The sequence below is a fragment of the Gymnodraco acuticeps genome, unplaced genomic scaffold, assembly GCF_902827175.1.
Source record: "Gymnodraco acuticeps unplaced genomic scaffold, fGymAcu1.1, whole genome shotgun sequence".
NCBI lineage: Eukaryota > Metazoa > Chordata > Actinopteri > Perciformes > Bathydraconidae > Gymnodraco > Gymnodraco acuticeps.
Window position 1 is genome coordinate 3,288,428 of NW_022990583.1, and position 19,718 is coordinate 3,308,145.

Below are 19,718 nucleotides of genomic sequence, written 5' to 3' on the forward strand. Positions count from 1 at the left end.
GTAGCAGCCTTGCTCTTGTTGTTGGGCCTGGTGAAAATGGACTGCTGTGCATGTAGCTGTCCTTTCAGGCCCCTCCCCTTTTGGGAGCGTAGGGCAGAATTAGGAGGGAATTCCGTCTCGTAGCGTTTGTGCACTGTTTTGAAATGCCGCTCCTAAATTACCCTTCTTCGATAAAGTCACGCTCGCATTGCAGACGAGACAGATGGACTTTGAATTGGAATAGATAGAAAAATAATCATCCTCCCACTCGGAGTGAAAATTATATATTTTGGGCTTTTTTGCTTCTACCATAATTGCGGTCTTGTGTGTGTGCGGACTGTCACTCCTGTTGACATGGACAACGTCAGCGAAATAGTGCCCACTGCCCACCAGCTACGCCCCGACACATGGGGTCACGCCGTCCAATCACAAAGCTTTGATGTGTTCAAGTGCATTATTCTGGCACAGGAAGATTATGTTATAGGATGTTAACGATAAAACAGAATATTGTTGTTCTATTATTAGACACATATCGCGATCGACTGGGAATCGCGATCGAGATTCCCAGATCGACTGGTTGGGCACCCCTGGTGTAGGGCGTAGTTTGGGATTGGGCCTCGAGTTGTTCCGTCGAGCTCCCGCTGGATTTTATCATCCCCAATGAGATGTAGGAACGTCGTCACCTCCTCGGTCGACCACGGTGTGCTTTTCTTTGACGTTGCCATTTTTGTAGCTCCTCCGTTTACAAAAATGCTGTGTATAAAAATGCTGCAAGCTTGCTTCTAGATATATATGCGACGCTAGGGATGATCTCGCGCACGATCTTGTGACGATTCTCTCTGACCAATCAGCAGTCGAGAGTGTTGACGTCACTAGTTCAGCCCTGGCCTGATAGAACCACGATTTTATGGGGCCGGAAAAAGAGGGAAAATGTACCCGCTAGCCGGTGCTACGCTATATGGAAAGGCCACCAAAAACTGGCCTGGACGCTTAAACGGGGCTATCCGCTGCAGTGGAAATGCGCCATAAGTGTCCATCTGTCGCCGGATCACTGGGGCATGGCATCCTGATGTATGAGGAGTACTTGTGTGTCTTCGTGTTGTAAGCCAACATATTGTGTTTGTATAAAAGTAGGTCTGTCTTACAGCTGCAGTCCTATTACTAATTGTGTTTTGAATGACTGAGGTCAGGGTTTTCTTTTTAATAGTAGAGCAGTTAATCCCCAGGTGGAGGAAAAGCTGAGGTCGCTGCATGTGTTGGAAGACCTCCCAACATAGCTGCACTGCTGGAGAACAGCCCGATGAATCACACAGGCGAGAGCTGAACAATGAATCAGAGTTTTAAGGAAATATCAACTGGTACAATATAGAAATGGCAGGGGAGCGTTAATTGTTTGCAAAATAAGTGTCAAAATTCCAATCTGATTAATAGTATGGTGCTGCAGAGATGTCAAGAAATACAAATACTATTCTATGAAAAATACATTGTTTGGTTAAGACCCAGTGTTTCCCCTATATACTAATAGTGGCGGCGCAGCGCCGCTGCTGAAATATGCGCGCCACTGCTAGGGGGCGCTAGCCAGGTACCCAAAAAAACAGACATTGCCACTGTATGTACTAGGCAGGGCCGATTTTTGGCGACATAGGCGGTCGCCTAGGGCGCCAGATCTGGGGGGCGCTGCGCTGGTAGCTCTGGGAGGGGAAAAAACATTTTTGACCATTGGCGCTCATCCTAATTTTCGGCCTTGATGTAACAACATTCATAATTAAGTAAATGTAACACCCTTTTCACCCCGGTTACACTTTTCATTTGCCCTGTACGATGGGCGCTGTAAGTGATGAAAGTGGGGGATGTTGGCTTATCAGGCACCCGTAGCTCACAGCCAAAATGCGAGCGTGGGAGCGAAGGAGAAAGAGAGAGGGGGCACCGGTACCGGCGCTGTTGTTATTAGAATCTGATGCTAGCTGCGCTAACGGATATAAGAAGTAGATGTTTCTACAACCAGGGTGGAGGAGAACTCTCCTGTCAGACTGAGAGGCTCAGTGAGGTAGAACCGGTCCTGGTACTAGGCCTCAAGAGCCTTTCTTGTGCTGGCAGACACATAGAAACAAATTGGCGGGGCGCACTTCGCACGTGCACACACTAAAAAAATCCACGCGCTCCGCGCTCACATTCTGCTAGACCCACGTGCCTTAGCACCGCTGCTATGACTCCATCCTAGGGGAAACACTGAGACCCTTACATAAAATCACACAATGACAGGAATATATGATATGTTTTTATAGTGTATGTTGGATTAACTGTCAAAAAATGTAATTCCTTCCAAAATGGTGAACCATATTGTAATTTTGGCCTAAAATGTGCAAAAGATGTGTTTTTAAAAAAAAGTTGAGCACCAACACAGACATCTCTCATTCAAAACTGTTACATGCTTTACAGTAATGAAGTACAGTTGTACAATGTTGACTTCCTCTTTCTCTGTCTCTATGTGCTCATTGGCTGTCTTTGTTGTTTACCTCATAATCATATAGTTCTCCTGCAGCGACTACAGAAGGGCACGAACAGATTGAGGAGAGGAAGAGGTTTGCTCTGCCCACAGAGACCGAGATTGGTTGCTATTTGTGCTGCAGTGTTGTGTGTGAGTGTGTGTGAGAGTGTGTGTGGTGTTCTGTAGGTTTATTTTGTGATTGTCAGGGGAATCTGATGATTATTATAGAAGCTCTTGCTTGTCCTGCTTCCAATTTGCAGATGGATTACATTCCACTCAAACGTTGTGTAGGTGTGTGTAAGATAAAAAGAGAGAGGAAAGAGGGATGGAAAGAGAGACAGTTTATGACCTGTGACAGAGGAAGAGAGAGAAAGATAAAAGTAGGGAGGAGAGGAGGATGAGACACACAGACAGCTTTTGATTGTTAGGGCCTTTCACACACTTGAGCATACCTGCACTGCAGTACAGCCTCCTCACACTCACTAATGCAGGAGTGTGTGGGCTGGCAGGGAGAGATTTATGGTATGCTTCTTTTTTTGTAATATAAACTCTGAGCACACACACAGGCTGGCAATATGAGGCCCCATTAGGAGTGATGACTTGGCTTTAAAGTAGGCCAAGGACCAGATGAAGGACACACACACTCTCACATCGTACACACACACACTCGTGCACAAACACATGCATGTATGCCTACACACCGAGTCATATTCACGCTCGTCTTTAGTCTCTGAGGATTTTTTTAAACGGTAATCCTGTGAAATGAGCAGATTTGAGAATCCGTCATTTGTCAATCCGTCATATCCCTCCTCTCCTCCATCCCTCTGTCTTCTCTACCTTTCTGTTTTTTATTCCAAGGCTGGCAGAAAGTACTTATTTAGGTTTGACCTTGAAGTGGGTGTGGAAGGATTAAGGGCGATTGACTTAACACAATGTAAAGAAAAACACAGCCAGGCTGGCAGTTTGTAAACGACTGAAAACTTTCCAGAGTCCTCTCTTCATAAAGGTTGGATTGAAAGACGATGATGCATTTCCACCAACACCGGGAAGTGTTGATGTAACTGGAAACATGCCTGGTGACATTGTGACTCTGACGGTGTGATAGTGCGAGAGAGATAAGTGTTATTATTGTGTGAGCACAAGCAGGAAGTATGTTTGAGGCCGTTGACTGACATTCTCTCTCTCTGGGCTTCCTGTGGTTGCTTTGGTGGTTTGGCAATCCGAGGTGCGATCGGAACAGTTTCGCTCTCTTTCTCGAGCTGTTTGACCACAGTCCCCAATGCACATACTGTAACTAATGTTAAAGAGATAAATAAAGACAAAGGTCCTTCAGATTATTCCCTGGCTCAGATTCTCTGGTTTAAGATCACATGAGATTTGTTGCATAACTGCTTCACATGCATGCTGCTCTTGTACTGTGTTTCTGCACTGAAACCATGTTTTTATTCTGTGTCTGTTCCTCTTTTGGTAAAGGAGCATGTTTGAGTGACGCGCAAAGGAGGAAGTGGGATCTCTGAAGCTCCGCCCCCTCTGCTGGTGGAGCACCCTGCACATCTGACCAGAGAGCCCCGTTAGTCACTTGGACAGGTATGAGCATGAATGATGGGGGTCACTTATATTTTACAGTTGGCAAATTATCACAACATATTTTTCCACAGACAAAGAACTGCAATACGAAAAAAATGACTTGCAGAAAAGACAGTTAATGTAATGTTTATTTCAGAAGTTTATCATAACCGGTCAGTCCACACTGTTATTCGGTTGGTGCCCTCAACGCTTGCTGCTGCAACTCCCTCCACCACCTCAACCTTCTTCCTACAGCTTTCGGTTATGTTGATGTCGTTCAAGTATATTGTATAATATGTACGTTTAAACCTATCTCTGAACTCGCAGTACTATGGTTAGTGTTGTATTATTCTGGGTATTACTTATTTTAGCAAGTCCAAACTGCTGTTCAGATTCAATAATAGCTTCCTTTACGAACAGCCTTTTCTGTTGCAGTGGGAGAGAACGCCTCGGGTCAATGTTCATTGAAGAGAGAGGTTTTTAATACACATTATAATGTATTAGGATGTGGACGTTTTTTATTTCCCAAATCACAGATAGACTTGGTAGAGTGATTGTTAGTAATGTAGCTGTATTTTTTTAAATTAACATGGGACTAACAAACCAAATCCATAGTGAATAATGTAACTGTCTTGCTTGGGGTCACTGCAGATGCTTTCAGTTGTGGTTGTTAGACTGCGCTAATCAGGCATGTTCTTTTCTTTATCCTTACCTTTTACAGTAGAAAGTGTTATGTGTCTGGACACATAGAGTTGATATGTGTTGTGTGCATATGTGTTAAACGTTCAGCTATAATGAAGGAAATAGATATTCTGCTAACCTTTAACCCATCACTGCACAATTAATATATTCAGGGTCATATTCAATCACCATACGCTTAGGAGCTTCCACTGGCGCAGGGTTGTATCCACCATCACTCTTTTGTTTAAAAAACAAATCTATTTTTAACACTGCATCCTTAGCCTTAGCTTGCTTACGGAGGTGAAACACGTGTGTCTCTTCCTGATGTGTGTGTTTCGATGATGTGTTGCGGGCGTATATAAATGTACTACTTACTCCTTTGGGGTCACAAGTTTCGGATTTTCTTTAATGACTGGTAGTGTTAATGCATGCTAAAATGTTATGTTCTGAACATGTTCCTTTCAAGTATTTCTTAGTAGAAATGGTACTCAACAATTCTTGAAGAACAAATCATTGTATGAAATATTGATTTCCAGATACTGTAATGAGATTCAGGGACATTGCTCTTATTTGCTCAGGGTACATGAGTACATGATTCAATCTGCCGCAAAATACTAGAAAGTAAAAGCACAGTAATATTTTTTACATATTCCACATTTTTATGTTCAAAGAATCCAGGTAGACTGTAGACTGTAGAGTCGACTGTAGACAGGGAAGCCCCGCTGTGATGCAAGAGCCTCGTAAATCTGGCCTGCTTGACACACGTAGCGGTAGAAGCAACGCTGAGAGCAGCTGACACACAGCAGAGGCCAGACACACTAACCTACAGGTCAAACTGCTCAGTCTGTAAATATTGGGATTTGATCAGGGTGTGTTTGTGATTGTGGATGACCCTGTAAACTAGGGATGCACCGAATATTCGGCCACCGAAGATTATCGGCCGAAAATGGTTAAAAAGGCCCTTTCGGCTTTCGGCCGAAAGGGTTTTTGCACCGAAAAAATATCACCGAATGTCAGAACAGGCTAAGTTGGTAACCTAACGTGTTGTTGTGATGACGTAATAAAGACGCGGCGACCATGCTCGCGGCTGGCTCACAGGGGGGGGGAACATTGACCTTTGTCATCGAGATTGCCCTGAGCCTTTAACAAATCGTATTAAATAATCTGATGACAGACTGTAAACAGAATAGCTGAAATTTTAACAAACTAAATAACTCAGTTTCCTCTAATCATTAACCCATGTTTGTATCATGTAGTTAACTCCGTGTGTTGCTGCTAGCATACATAAACACCTGACGTGGAAACGTTACTCGTGGATGGGGCTACAGAGGCTGCTAGAAAGACGGTCGAACCCGGTACATTCCTCCGTCTGCATGCGGTGCACTTTTGCTAAATGTTTAGACAAATTGCTCGTGCTTACATGCTAAACTCTTATTGCACTTATGGTAACAAGTATTCTCCACATCGAGACGGGTAAAGTTTAACCACACCTCGGAGCGCGTTCTCTCCGCCATCTCCGCAGTGTGCTCCGCTGCACGTAGCAGGCAGCTGCGTGTGTGTAAACTGCCCCGCCCCCTCGCACACAGACGGGGGAGAGAGATCTCGTCTGATCGAAAATACATCATAGACGCATTTGTTGTCTTTGCATATTAGAAACGAGTTGGCGACACTAAGACTGCGATATAATGTTTTTTAGCAATAATACATGACATATATAAATGTACTGTATGCATTCAAAAGTGCTGAATAAATGTTTTATGGACCCATAATAGTGATTATTATTTAAGTTAAGTTTTGCCATAATCATGTCTATTTCCATAATCAGGTAGCTGAACAACATTGGTAAAAAATGTTTACATTATATATATATATATATATATTTCTTAATCATTTTCGGCATTCGGTTTTCGGCCAACTGTTTCCTATTTTCGGTATCGGTTTCGGCCAAGAATTTCCCATTCGGTGCACCCCTACTGTAAACACCAGTTGTTAATTATGTAAATGGTATTAGTGTGCCTTTTTTCTTCAACTGTGCCGATCAGTGTAAACAAAACCTCCACTCGGTATGATATGAGAGCCCACTGGCGGCACACAGACCAAGAGGCACAATGCTGTGGTTTGTGTGTTCTTATATCCGTTGCAATGCCTGCCTGTGTGTCTTTGGTTTGCTGGGACTGAAGAGCCAGGCTGCTGCGCTTTCTCCAACCGTCAAGGGAACACCCCCTGTGACAATAATGTGTATTGATTTTGGCCGGAAAAAAGCGAGTGATTGGAGATTTAAGTGTTTAATTCCACTTTGCTCCTGTGCCAAGCTTTGCATTGGTAATCTATTCCAGCTGGGAATTTCACGCTGCCATGGGCAGTTCTGTCTGCTTCACTCTTTGCCTTACGCTGAGTTTTTTAATTTCGATGTCTCTCTCTTCTTTCTTTCTCCCTTCTGTCTGACCAATACTTGTTCTCTTGTGGTCCGCGAAGGCATTGCAACAATTTTCAAGTGGGCCGCCAAATAATTTGAAAAATATTATGATTTGTGTGGAAACATTTCATTATTAAAATTATTATTATTTTTTTTCGATCCTCCTTAGCAACGGTCATTACAGTCCTTGACAGCGGTCTGTTCTACTGGATTAACAACGTGTTCTGAATTGACCAATCAGAATCGAGTATTCAACTAAACCTCGTAATAAAAATGTCTGTTACGGATGGCCAGCTCCTTTTCTAATTAAAATAAAAAGTACTCTGAGAACTTAATTTAGCCTCTTATGCTCTTTAGCATTTTATGGTTAAATGTGGGCCGCGAAAAAAAATGTGATTCTTAAGTGGGCCCTGAGTTGAAAGAGGTTGGGAACCACTGCTTTTGACCATCAATTATATCAGTTCATTATTGTTTGAAGAAGTTTTATTTTTCAATCAATATTTGCTTATTTAACTATTTCAATATATATATAGTTTATATAGTAAACATAAAACTATTATAAAACATGAATATCATGTTAAAATTGATCGCAAATCTCTTTTATTGTCTTTGTTCAGCATTTGTGATGTCAAAACATCACATTTCTACACAGAAAAAGAGAAGAGTGCCTCAGATCTTGGCGCACTTAGGGGCGTCCTGCTTCTATGGCGTCTGACAGGTTTCAACTGGAGTGTCACTCATATCGAACGCTAGTGGAGAAGGTAAACAAGCGTCAAAATGGTTTAGGAGCAAAGAGCATCGGAGCAACAAACTGAATCGAGTTGCCCTCCTTTACCGTCTCTGCTTCTTTCACCCTCTCTGCTTCAATTTCCTCTCCATTGTAGCTTTGTAGTTAGGTCCCTTTAAGACAAGATTGTGTTAATAAAAGTGTAAACACTGCGATGCTGTTATCCTTGGATGCTCCATCCACAATGGCCTTGCTTGAAAAAGGAAGAGTGGCTTCAAGAATGTTTTTTAAATCATCAATGTTTAGGAGGCAGCCCTAATATTCAAAGCCCGTCATGAGTCAAAGGGAGAAATGTTACATATACACGCAGTTCCTGGCCATTCTCATTTTGTGATCAATACAATTTCCTATTACAGACTAAACTATCGCGACATTCATAAAATAACTGTCTATGGTGTTTTCAGTGTGAAACTAACGTCTGCTCTTTTTCGCTAAAGGTTAAGTGTAAAAACTTGTACTACGAGATGAAATACATTGAATATAAAACCCTGGAGCACATCTTGTAAATGTACTAAGCAATATATAAGTGTGAATTCAGTCACACTTGCTAGATCTGCAGTACGAATGCATTCTATGAATAAAATATCCTCAGGTGCCGTGGACACACTGTTTCTCTTTATCAACATTAGAAGGTCTCTCTCATGTCTCTGGTCTTCTGTCTCTCTCTCCTGTCTGTCTCTCTCCCTCGTTCTCTGTCTCTCTGTCTCTGTCTCTCTCTCTCTGTCTCTCTGTCTCTCTGTCTCTGTCTCTCTGTCTGTCTGTCTCTCTCCCTCCCTCCCTCTGTCTCTCTGTCTCTGTCTCTCTCTGTCTGTCTCTCTCCCTCCTCTCCCCTCTCCTCTCCTCGTCTCTGTCTCTCTCTGTCTCCCTCTACCGTCTCCCTGTCTCTCTGTCTCGTCTCCTGTCTCTGCTCTCTCCTCTTCTCGTCTCTCTGTCTCTCTCTCTCTTCTCTGCTCTCACTCCCGTTCTCTCCTCGTCTCTCCTCTCTCTCTCTCTCTCTCTCTCTCTCTCTCTCTCTCTCTCCTCTCTCTCTCTTCTCTCTCTCTCTCTCTCTCTCTCTCTCTCTCTCTCTCTCTCTCTCTCTCTCCTGCTTCATGGAGTCTCTGTTCTGCAGTAAAGGTTATGAACGGTAAATGAAGTGACCCCAACCTATTTGCCAGTAGCAGCAGTTTACATCAGCTACTCCATAGAGAGCCAGCAATGCGGGGCTTCAGGCGGCCTTGTTCTGTTTCTCTTCCCTAATATTAGCCTCGTCCTGCTCCAGTTGAACTGTTCTGAAAATCGCCACTCCCATCAGAGAGCTTATCAAGCCCATGTTAGCCAAGGACAGCTACTTTAACAGCACCATCTTAGTGTTCTCACTGAATGGGCTTCAAAGAGCATTTGTACACACTTGTTAATGACGTGAGTGGTTTGATTAAAAGGCATCTGGTTTCATAAAGAATAAACTAGGCTGTTCTGAGAGCAGGCAAATAAACAGTTTGTAGTTTATTATATGAATTAGCAGCGCAAACTTTGTGTTGATTAGTAACTCGTAAATCCTCCTCTCTCATTGGCACTCCCTCATACAAACACTATCTCTCCTCCACATGAGAACCCCAGAAGGAGGCACCCCGCTCCAAGTCATAAATTGTGAAGTCCTGGATCCTCTCGCTCCACAGTTTTTCCAAGTGGTTGTGAGAAACTGTGGTTGTGCAATCTCTAAAGAGGGATTACGCCTGTGGAGGAGAGGAGAGGAGGGGATACGAAGAGAGACACAGAGAAGGATGTGAAGGGGGAAATGGTGTTCTTGTAAGGAAGTAGTGATGGCAACCGCTCTTGAAAGGAGACGACATCACTCGGAGACGAACAGGGGAGTGGGGGTGGGGTGGCTGAGGGAGAAAGAGCAAGGATGGAGAAATAAAAGAAAGATGGAGGGAACGTGATGTGTTAATAGATTCGGTAGAGAGCGCGCAGATGGAGATTTGTGTGTCTGTTTAATGTCGTAGGGAGCCAGGCTTTTTAAAAGAGACTTCAAAGAGACTAGCGCCTACATAAACTAAACTGGCACACACTCACACATGCAACACACTGCAGTGAGCACAGAGGAGACCTAAGGTGTCCTCTGCCATGCCTGATTAGAAAAACAGTGACTGGAGAAGCACAGCTGAAACACGGCGGTTGAGAAGTGTGTTAAGTCAATGTACATGTTTGTACATCTCCTCTGTTGCTGCTTGGAGCGCTGCTGTCGACTTGTGTTACATCCGCTGTGATCAAATAGCATTCAGAGAAAGCAGTTGACATCTCTTGACAGCATTTTGACACGACTTTGTGAGCAAGAATATATGTGTGCTTTTCTGTAGCGGAGTGCCTCCATGTGAGCGTGTCTCGCTCCAGTGTGCTGTGATGTGTTTTGCATATGTGCCGAGCTCTGCCTGTGCGCCAGGAAAGGTGAAAAGGATCCAAGTCTCTGCTGTGATATCAGGTTTTATCATGTTTCTGTTGGAGGTCAAGCCGGGCCGGTAGAAGCAGCGGTCAGGCAAACTGAGAGGAGAGAGACTGTAGAGCAGAGACTGATTTCAGGCTTCCCGCTGATCCTGGAATTTCAAGAATTGTAGGAGGAGTGAGGCATACAGTGAGACAAGCAATTCGATTCTTTGAGGAAATCTGGGAGGATCTGTTACATTTCCAAACAATTACTTAAAAGGAACATAATAGATAGGGTTTTTACCACATCTATGTTGTTATGTGTAGGGTTACAAATAATGAAAAATGGAGATAACCTGGGTATTGAACTTTGGCTTGCAAAAAAATACAGATACAGGTTGTATGACAAAGAAATAAGAAGTACAAACCAAGCTATGATAAGATACAGAATCCTACTATTGCACTCATCTGTCACAAATGTGGTGTCTCTACACTTACTGCTCACATAGTAACACCTTAGTGGGTGAACCATAACTGCAATCAATGGTGTGAACATGCCACAAAAACACACACACACAGGATGTCGTGTGAAAATCATCCCACACGGTAAATTAGGTTCTTGTGAAACTAGGAATCAAAAGGTGACATTATTAGCTATACATTTACTTCATGAGGGTTGGGGGATTTGAAACTTTGTTAACATTTATCTTAACATTCCTAGATTTAATAAATTATACTTCTTTCTTATATTTCATTATACTTTCAGCCACACACATTGCCATGCATTTGTGCAGTACGCACATATTTTAATTGTCAGTTATTGTGCTTTTTATTTTCTTGATTTATCCATTATTTAAAAAGAAAAAAACTTCACATGAGGTGCTGGAATTCCTAGTTCAATCCAAATCATAAAGATATTTGGTTTGTTCTCACATAACAAAAGCAGCAAATTCTTAAGATAATAAAGCTGAAATCACTATCTGTTATTATTATTATTAGCAGATTATCTGTCCGTTAACTTGATAAGCTGATTGATTGTATAAGTGACGATAAAACTAAGTCTATTTGTTGGGCTGTATATATATTTGACTTGTGTTTCATTAGACCATCCCAATCAATTTAAAACATGTTCTATTTAAAGGTCCCCTATTATACTGTTTTTCATCAATATATGATAGGTCTCAGATATATACAACCTGTCTCTGAAGTGTTTGTCTTGAAATACCAAACAGATCGTGCATTGCAGCATCCCATAAACCCCTCTGTTTCAGCCCTGGTTCAAAAGTGCTGATTCTCTGTCTGTGACTTTAGATGAAAATAAGGAGCCCCTCCCCACGCCCCTCTGAGAGATATTTGGTTGAAAAGAACACAATGGTGCTCTAGGAGGAGATTCAGGTGATAAGGTGGGGGGGGGGGGGTTACCTTGGTTGGTGATTGGCTAATGGTTACACAAGCCAACACATCGTTATGCCATCATAAAGTGGCCAAAATCTGATCAGCTCATTTTCAGACAGGTTTTTAAATAAATGGATTAGGACAAAAAGTGAGCGAAACTTTCATCCTGAAACTTTCAGAATCTCTTCACACAGAGGGGACGCATGTTTATGTATAAAAGACATGAAAAACTGATGTAACATGATGCTCTTTCATTAACCTTGCCAAAACCCTTGTTGCTGTAGCTGACTCGATTTGATTGAATTATCTCTTTTTCTCTGGGTACTTACAAGCAAAGCCTTTGACTTATCTACTGGTGGTATCTCTACCCTATTTTTTTCTTTGTCAACTTGAGAGATAAAATCTTGCAAGGTTACAAAACTCCCGTGAGTTGCACGACAAGCCTCATGAGAAATATGAAATGATAGGTCTCGCGGTCAGCTCAGCATCCGGCAGCAGTAATTGGGTTTTTATCAAACTGCAGCAGTCTGCATGACCTTTTCACAAATAGTGCTCGCTGTAATTGACTATTTGTTGCAGACCTCATCTCTCATTGCGAGTGTATATATTACAATTTGCATGGTTATATTGGCTATTCGTTGTTAGTATTGTTTTTTCCTAATTAATTTGTTATTTCTGCTTATAGACATGTTTTGCTATACATACATACATACATACATACATACATACATACATACATACATACATACATGCATACATACATACATACATACATACATACATGCATACATACATACATGCATACATACATACATACATACATACATACATACATACATACATACATACATACATACATACACACATACATACATACACGCATACATACATACATACATGCATGCATACATACATACATACATACATACATACATACACACATACATACATACATACATGCATACATACATACATACATGCATGCATACATACATGCATGCATACATACATACATGCATACATACATACATGCATACATGCATACATGCATACATACATACATACATGCATACATACATACATACATACATGCATACATGCATACATGCATACATACATACATGCATACATACATACATACATACATACATACATACATACATGCATACATACATACATACATACATACATGCATACATACATACATGCATGCATACATACATACATACATGCATACATGCATACATGCATACATACATACATGCATACATGCATACATGCATGCATGCATGCATACATACATACATACATGCATACATGCATGCATGCATACATACACACATACATACATACATACATACATACATACATACATACATACATACATACATACATACATACTAGAGCTGCTTGATTATGGCAAAAATCATAATCTCGATTATTTGGGTCAATAATTGATATCACGATTATTAAAAACGATTATCCATTTTCTTTGAAAATATGAATTTATTGGAGAAAAAAATGTGAACAGTATGTTTTTAACAGTTGATTACCTTGAACTTTAAGTATAATTCAACTGAAAACCAATTAAAAAAAATAAAACAAAATAATCGTTTTATTTCGATTACGTTGTTTTCGTAATCGTTGCAAGCCATAATCGTAATTGTGATTAAAATACGATTAATTGAGCAGCCCTAATACATACATACATACATACAAAATATATACTGCATAGCTTTAATCAGCTGTAACTGGTCACATAATATTACATTGTCATCTGGCTCAACAGGAAAACTTTGAGAGAACTGCTGTGGGAGGCATTTTGTGCAGCCAGAATCCTATCAGGTTGAATTTAGAAAATGCTGCTCTGCAGTTCTTTATCCTCAGTGGCCGCTAAGCAAAGCTAAGCTAAGCTAGCTATGCACAAACATTTGTTTCCCTCCCAGGAGCACGAGAGAAATCACCGTGGCCAAATTAATTTTCTCCCTTCTGCTTGTGCCGGCAACCTGAGGGATCAGTGAGGCAGAGAGTCAGCCAACGAGAGGAGACACGGTGCTGGAGGAGAGAGGGAAAGGGAGCAGAGGAATTTCAATGTGGCTGTGTCTGTCTCTCCCTGCCAAAGAAAAGCAATTACTATCACAGCTCCTCTCTCACTGCTCTGTGAGTGTGTGCTTACCTGTGAGTGTTTCCGACTGCTCTTTAGCACATATGGATTTGGTATGTTACACGCATAAAGGGAAGATTGGCTTGTACTCTGCAGGGTGTTTGGGAAATCTGACACAGAAGATGTCTGTTTCCGCCGTGTAAGGCCTTCAAATCAGCTGAAGCTTTGCTAAGACTTCATAAAACCTCCTGTCCAAAACACACATATCTATGTTCACTGTGCTTGGAATGGTGACAAACGCCAACCTAAACATTACAAATGTGCATGTAGATTTACTCTTTTTTTTTATCTGGAGTGAAACAGAAATTCAGCAAGTGCTCATTTTGACAGCCAAAAGATAAGAGACGGACAGACGGACAGACGGACAGACGGACAGACGGACAGACGGACGGACAGGGATGCAGAAGGACAAATGGAGTTGTTGAAATATGTGAAGAAGGGAGGAAGTGGGGGATATGAGTAAAAAATGTGTGATCTCCTCTGCAGAGCTTTCCTCAAGACTGTGATTGTGTGAACCATCACTCCTCACCTCAGCCAGAGCTTTAAACATCTCTCTCTTCCACTTCTGTCTCATGTCTTTATTAGGATGCGGAGGTTCGCCTACTGCAAGGTGATTTTGGCCACCTCTCTGGTGTGGGTGATGCTGGACATGTTCATTCTGCTCTACTTCAGCGAGTGCAACAAGTGCGATGACAAAAAGGAGAGAGGTCTGCCCGGGAGACAAGGTGAGTGAATATTGCCGTACATATTAACTGTGATCAATGAGACACACTCGGTCATCTGCCTGTGTTTAATGTGTGTGTTTCTGCTGCAGATACCCTGACCAGGCCGCGGGACGGGCCCGGTGAAGGGGGGAAGCCGGTGGTGATCCCGAAGGACAACCAGGAGAAGATGAAGGAGATGTTCAAGATCAACCAGTTCAACCTCATGGCCTCGGAGATGATTGCTCTCAATCGGTCACTGCCTGACGTCCGCCTGGAGGGGTGAGCAGCCTCCCTGCAGCTAATCGTCTGTCCTGTCACTTTCTCTTATTCCACTCATTAAGCTCCACTCAAAATGGCTTTCACTGGTATCCACTGTTGGAATAGTGCACACTGGTGATGCGTTATAAACCGCAAGCCAATCAGTCACACTGTGAGCCACAGTTGCTCTGTAAAGGTTAGTCAGGATTAACAACAAAGGGCGGAACAGCAGATGTGTAGAGGCCTAAGTCAGGGTAGATAGGATAACCTCGACAAAAACTATAATTAGCTTTTTTTGTTTTTTTAAAACATTTTATTAAAGGGGATCTATCATGCAAAATGCACCTTTGTACGTCTTTTATACATGAATATGTGTCCCCGGTGTGTCAGGGAACTCACCAAGTGTCAGAAAACACAACCCTCTCTCTTTTCCTCCATACCCAAAATCTCTAAAAACGGGGCTGTAACGGATCTGATACAGACTGATACAGATTTGAAATATCTCTGACTTCAGAAACAAGGAGCTCCGCCTATATGGGCAACTCTCCACCTATCAGGGGAATGAGAGGTTGCCGTGGCAAGGTAACAGCATGGTAACATGACGCTCGTGCCTCGCCCCCCTCCTTTGCAGGGGGGCGAGGTCAGCTGCAGCTCATTTGCCACAGAATCAGCCCTTGTGAAGACAGGGCTGGAAAAGAGCAAATAGAGCAAAATGAGGCATGGCTAAAATGCATGATCTGTTTGGTATTTTGAAAAAAAACCAGACATGTTTTATATAGGTATGGCCCTACAATATATTATTCAAATATAGCATGATAGGTCCACTTTAAAGGACATATTAGGTATAATATAATGAAATACAATATCGAGCAATTCAGACAAAATGACAATAAATGATGACATTACTGCGGTCCTGCCTGGGTCTCGTCATGCTGCTTCCCTGATGGCTCCCACAGGATTGTTTTTGACATCCTCGTGGATTCATCTTATTATTACAGTCACATGCATTTCTAAACATTTGGTCTACCTATGCTGTAAATGTATTATCTCTTCGATTTACACACGGCATCTATTGCACGTCTGTCCGTCCTGGGAGAGGGATCCCTCCTCTGTTGCTCTCCCTGAGGTTTCTCCCATGTTCCCCTTTAAACTGTGGGTTTTCTCTGAAAGTGTTTCCTTGTACGATGTGAGAGGGTCTAAGGACAGAGGGTGTCGTTTCATACTGATATTCTGCACAAACTGTGCTGTTGTATTTGCTGTAAAGTGTCTTTACTGTAGGGTATTTGTATTATATGCACAGCACTTTGGCTCGACCAAAAATTGTTTAAAAATGTGCTATATAAATAAAACTTGATTTGATTTGATTACAGTAGAAACACAGCTAATATTTCTGAGTATATATAAGATAAAGTAAAGAGTGTGCTTTTACAAAGGGATTCAAACGATAAAACACAGACAGCGAATTAGAAAGGGTGTGGTGGCCGGACATCTTCCATGGGCATATGAACTTCCAAGAAAGTGTCCAAACTGCATACCATAAAGTGATCGTACACATTATGTGCTCAAAATGAGTCTTTGTTAGTTAACGGCAACTCCTTTGGGTCGGTGTGAAAGCTGTCGATTTAACTGAGAACTTAATAACCTCGCTGAAAGGACCAGGGTCTGAGAAACGAGCAAACTCTGGTGCGGTTTGTTTGTGATCTGAAAGCGAATGGAAAAAAAGCTAAACTGCTGTTGAACCATCTGCTCATCGTGAACTGTACAGGAAGCAAGCCTGCGTTAGCAATGTGCAGATTTATGTAAATCAGCTATGAATGTAGCACGAGAGTGGGATTTCCCTGATCAGAAGCAGTTAAAACCGTTCCGTTTGTGTTCTGTTTACTTCGCCAGTTTATGAATAAAAATGCTGTAGTCATCTCTCTCTGTAGTATTGCTGTTAAGCCTCTTTTGCAGTATATAATCAGTATGAAGGCGCATACTGTATTTCTTTGTGAGCTCCTTGTGACACAGGAGAACATAAAGTAACACATCAAGAGTATCAAAGTGCACCATGCCGAGTCACTGGGTTGGGATTTCCCCAACGCGGCTTCATGTTACACCGATGACCCAGATCATGACAGCGGCCAAAACTCTCCATGAATGAGATTCCCATCAGTCTCTATAACTTACCTATGGCTTTTGGTTTGTTTTCAGAAAATCCAAACAGGAAAAGGGCCAGAACTCATTTGCAACAATATATCGCCCCTTTATCTTGTCTGGACCAAACTACAGATGCGCCGTCAGAATGCAAAGAGACACATTGTCACGTACAATGAACACAGTGCAGACTCAAAACCAGTTAGAATTAGTACAAGTTGTGCCAATGGGACGGTGTTGTTACGTGGTGACCTGGTGCTGCATTAGCTAAAAGGGCCAACCAATACATTAATGACATATTTTTTAATAATTCTCCATTTCATCCTCTCCTATAAAATAAAAATGCCTTTCTCTCCACGACTAATAGCCCATTAGTTCACCCAAAAGATTGATCCCACATTGTCCTGTTTCAAAAGGAAATACATCACATTAAGGAGGTAATGATGCCATTTCACGCTGCCCCGTTTTATATTTCACTTCAATAATACTAGGTTATATGTGCAATTTGGAAGTCCTTCTTCTCTATAAAGAGGAGTTTAGTGTCACTTAAGTGTCTGCCAGTGCCAGTTGCTGCAGGTTGTTCAGTCATCAGACAGGTGTGCATCCGACCTGCAGCTCAGAAGATATGTCAAGGTTAGTTCAAACAGATGGAAACCAGCACGGCCTCCCCTCTGCCCCTTCATGCCATCAGTAGAGGAACATGCATGGATCAGTAATAAAGGTTTTCAGAGCAATCGGCAGAAAGACTGACTGACAGACACGAGACTGACAGGCGGGGGCATATGCACACTAGACAGGCGGGAAAGAAAGAGGACATTGATCCGTGAAATGGGTTTTAGTCTTTGAGCCAGGGTTGATTACTAGGTGTGTTTTCACTCAGCCTTCTCTCCGTCTATCTGCTTTTCCAATTAGGAGATAAGGCCGAGTCAATATCAAGCACGACAATGTGTTTGTGTGTGTAGGTAGGCACGAGTGCGATGGTGTTTGTTTGTGCCAGTGTGGTGTGGTGTGTGTGAATCAGAAGGTTTAGGGAAACTGCGTGAATGGATTCATCGTTGTCATGCCGGTCACCATTAGCCCAAACTTTGAAGTGGAAACTCCCTGATGTTTTTTTTCCTTATACTCAGCAGTGCAGTCATTGTGTGTGTGTGTGTGTGTGTGTGTGTGTGTGTGTGTGTGTGTGTGTGTGTGTGTGTGTGTGTGTGTGTGTGTGTGTGTGTGTGTGTGTGTGTGTGTGTGTGTGTGTGTGTGTGTGTGTGTGTGTGTGTGTGTGTGTGTGTGTGTGTGTGTGTGTGTGTGTGTGTGTGTGTGTGTGTGTGTGTGTGTGTGTGTGTGTGTGTGTGTGTGTGTGTGTGTGTGTGTGTGTGTGTGTGGGGTGTGTGTGTGTGTGTGTGTGTGTGTGTGTGTGTGTGTGTGTGTGTGTGTGTGTGTGTGTGTGTGTGTGTGTGTGTGTGTGTGTGTGTGTGTGTGTGTGTGTGTGTGTGTGTGTGTGTGTGTGTGTGTGTGTGTGTGTGTGTGTGTGGAGAGCTGCAATATATGACACTATGTAACACTTTCCGTGACCACACCTTTCAGACAACTTGGCATTTTCTCCGTTTTTAGACCCTAACTGCAGCATTTTTATGAGAATGCATTATATACATGTATGGCTGTGTATGTGCCCGAGTTAAATTAGTAACATTTGCAAAAGCAGTAAAATCCTAACCAGTCCATTGTGACTTTTCCCACAATCCACCGGCTGGAGAAACAGTCTGTAACTCATTACCCGTGCTTTGCCGTTGCCAAATGTTGCTCCACTTACTCTTTGGATCCACTGGACTCACAACCACTCCTCAGTTGTTAAAATCCACATCATGTGACACTATATGTGTTGTCGTGTCAACACATGTTGTTTTGTTGGAGTTACAGAGGGTTTTATGCCATCAGCTGCACAGTTACGATCATGTCTGAAAAGTGAACAGTCTTAGTATAGTTGTTGTTTGTAATAATGAACCGCTGTGTATTAAAGTTAAGAGGGTGTCTCTGTTTTTACAGTGAATCATGTTGTGCCATCATCAATTTTCCTTTTATGCAGTGAGTATGTGCAACCACAGACTGAGAATCTGTGTGCGTGTGTTTTTTAACAAGCTCCGGAGGCAGCTGCAGGATAGAGTGTATTATTGACCTCCTCTCCTCTGTCGCTCTTACATTCCTCCTGTCAGGATCAGCGGTGGAGAGAGGAAGCATTCTAGCGCTCTGGATGATCGCGGGGAGGGGGGGTTATGACGAGGGTTCATTTTCCATTTGGTTTTCTGAGAATTAAATCTGACAGAGTTTGGAAATCATAAGCTGGTTTGAGCAGTTTGAGCAGTTCACTATTGACAAAAACACGTAAATGATGTGCTGGACAGTGAATGAGACACAGGTATCATGGCTTCCTTCAGAGTGTCTGGACCTACAGCCGTGTGCCTCTGTGTCTGTCGCTTACTCCTCTTTTTTATTGTTGAAGAGTAACATTTAACATGTTATGCCATCTGCAGTGCTAATCAATCCATCTGTTTCCTGTGTATTGTTTACAATGAACAGAGCATTCTTTCAAAGCTGTTTCCTAGAAAATGTTTATTTTGGTCAGTGAGAAGATTATGACAGACTTGTATTTCTTTGACAATGTGGACATGATGGACAAAGCATTGTAAAGCCAATGCAAAGCGCTGTTTTTATTTCTTTGCGACACATAGTTTATTCGGAGACATCTTTTATGA

General features: G+C 42.3%; 1 protein-coding gene across 1 annotated transcript in view; it reads left to right on the forward strand.

The window, feature by feature from the left end:
* galnt1 (UDP-N-acetyl-alpha-D-galactosamine:polypeptide N-acetylgalactosaminyltransferase 1) overlaps nt 1–19,718 on the forward strand; it is a 47,317-nt gene that overhangs the window by 15,133 nt on the left and 12,466 nt on the right. The window contains exons 2-4 of the mRNA XM_034228119.1: nt 3,941–4,054; nt 14,465–14,604; nt 14,694–14,862. Coding sequence (XP_034084010.1) covers nt 14,466–14,604; nt 14,694–14,862 — 308 coding nt within the window. The 5' untranslated portion in view covers nt 3,941–4,054; nt 14,465. The remainder of the gene's footprint in view (nt 1–3,940; nt 4,055–14,464; nt 14,605–14,693; nt 14,863–19,718) is intronic.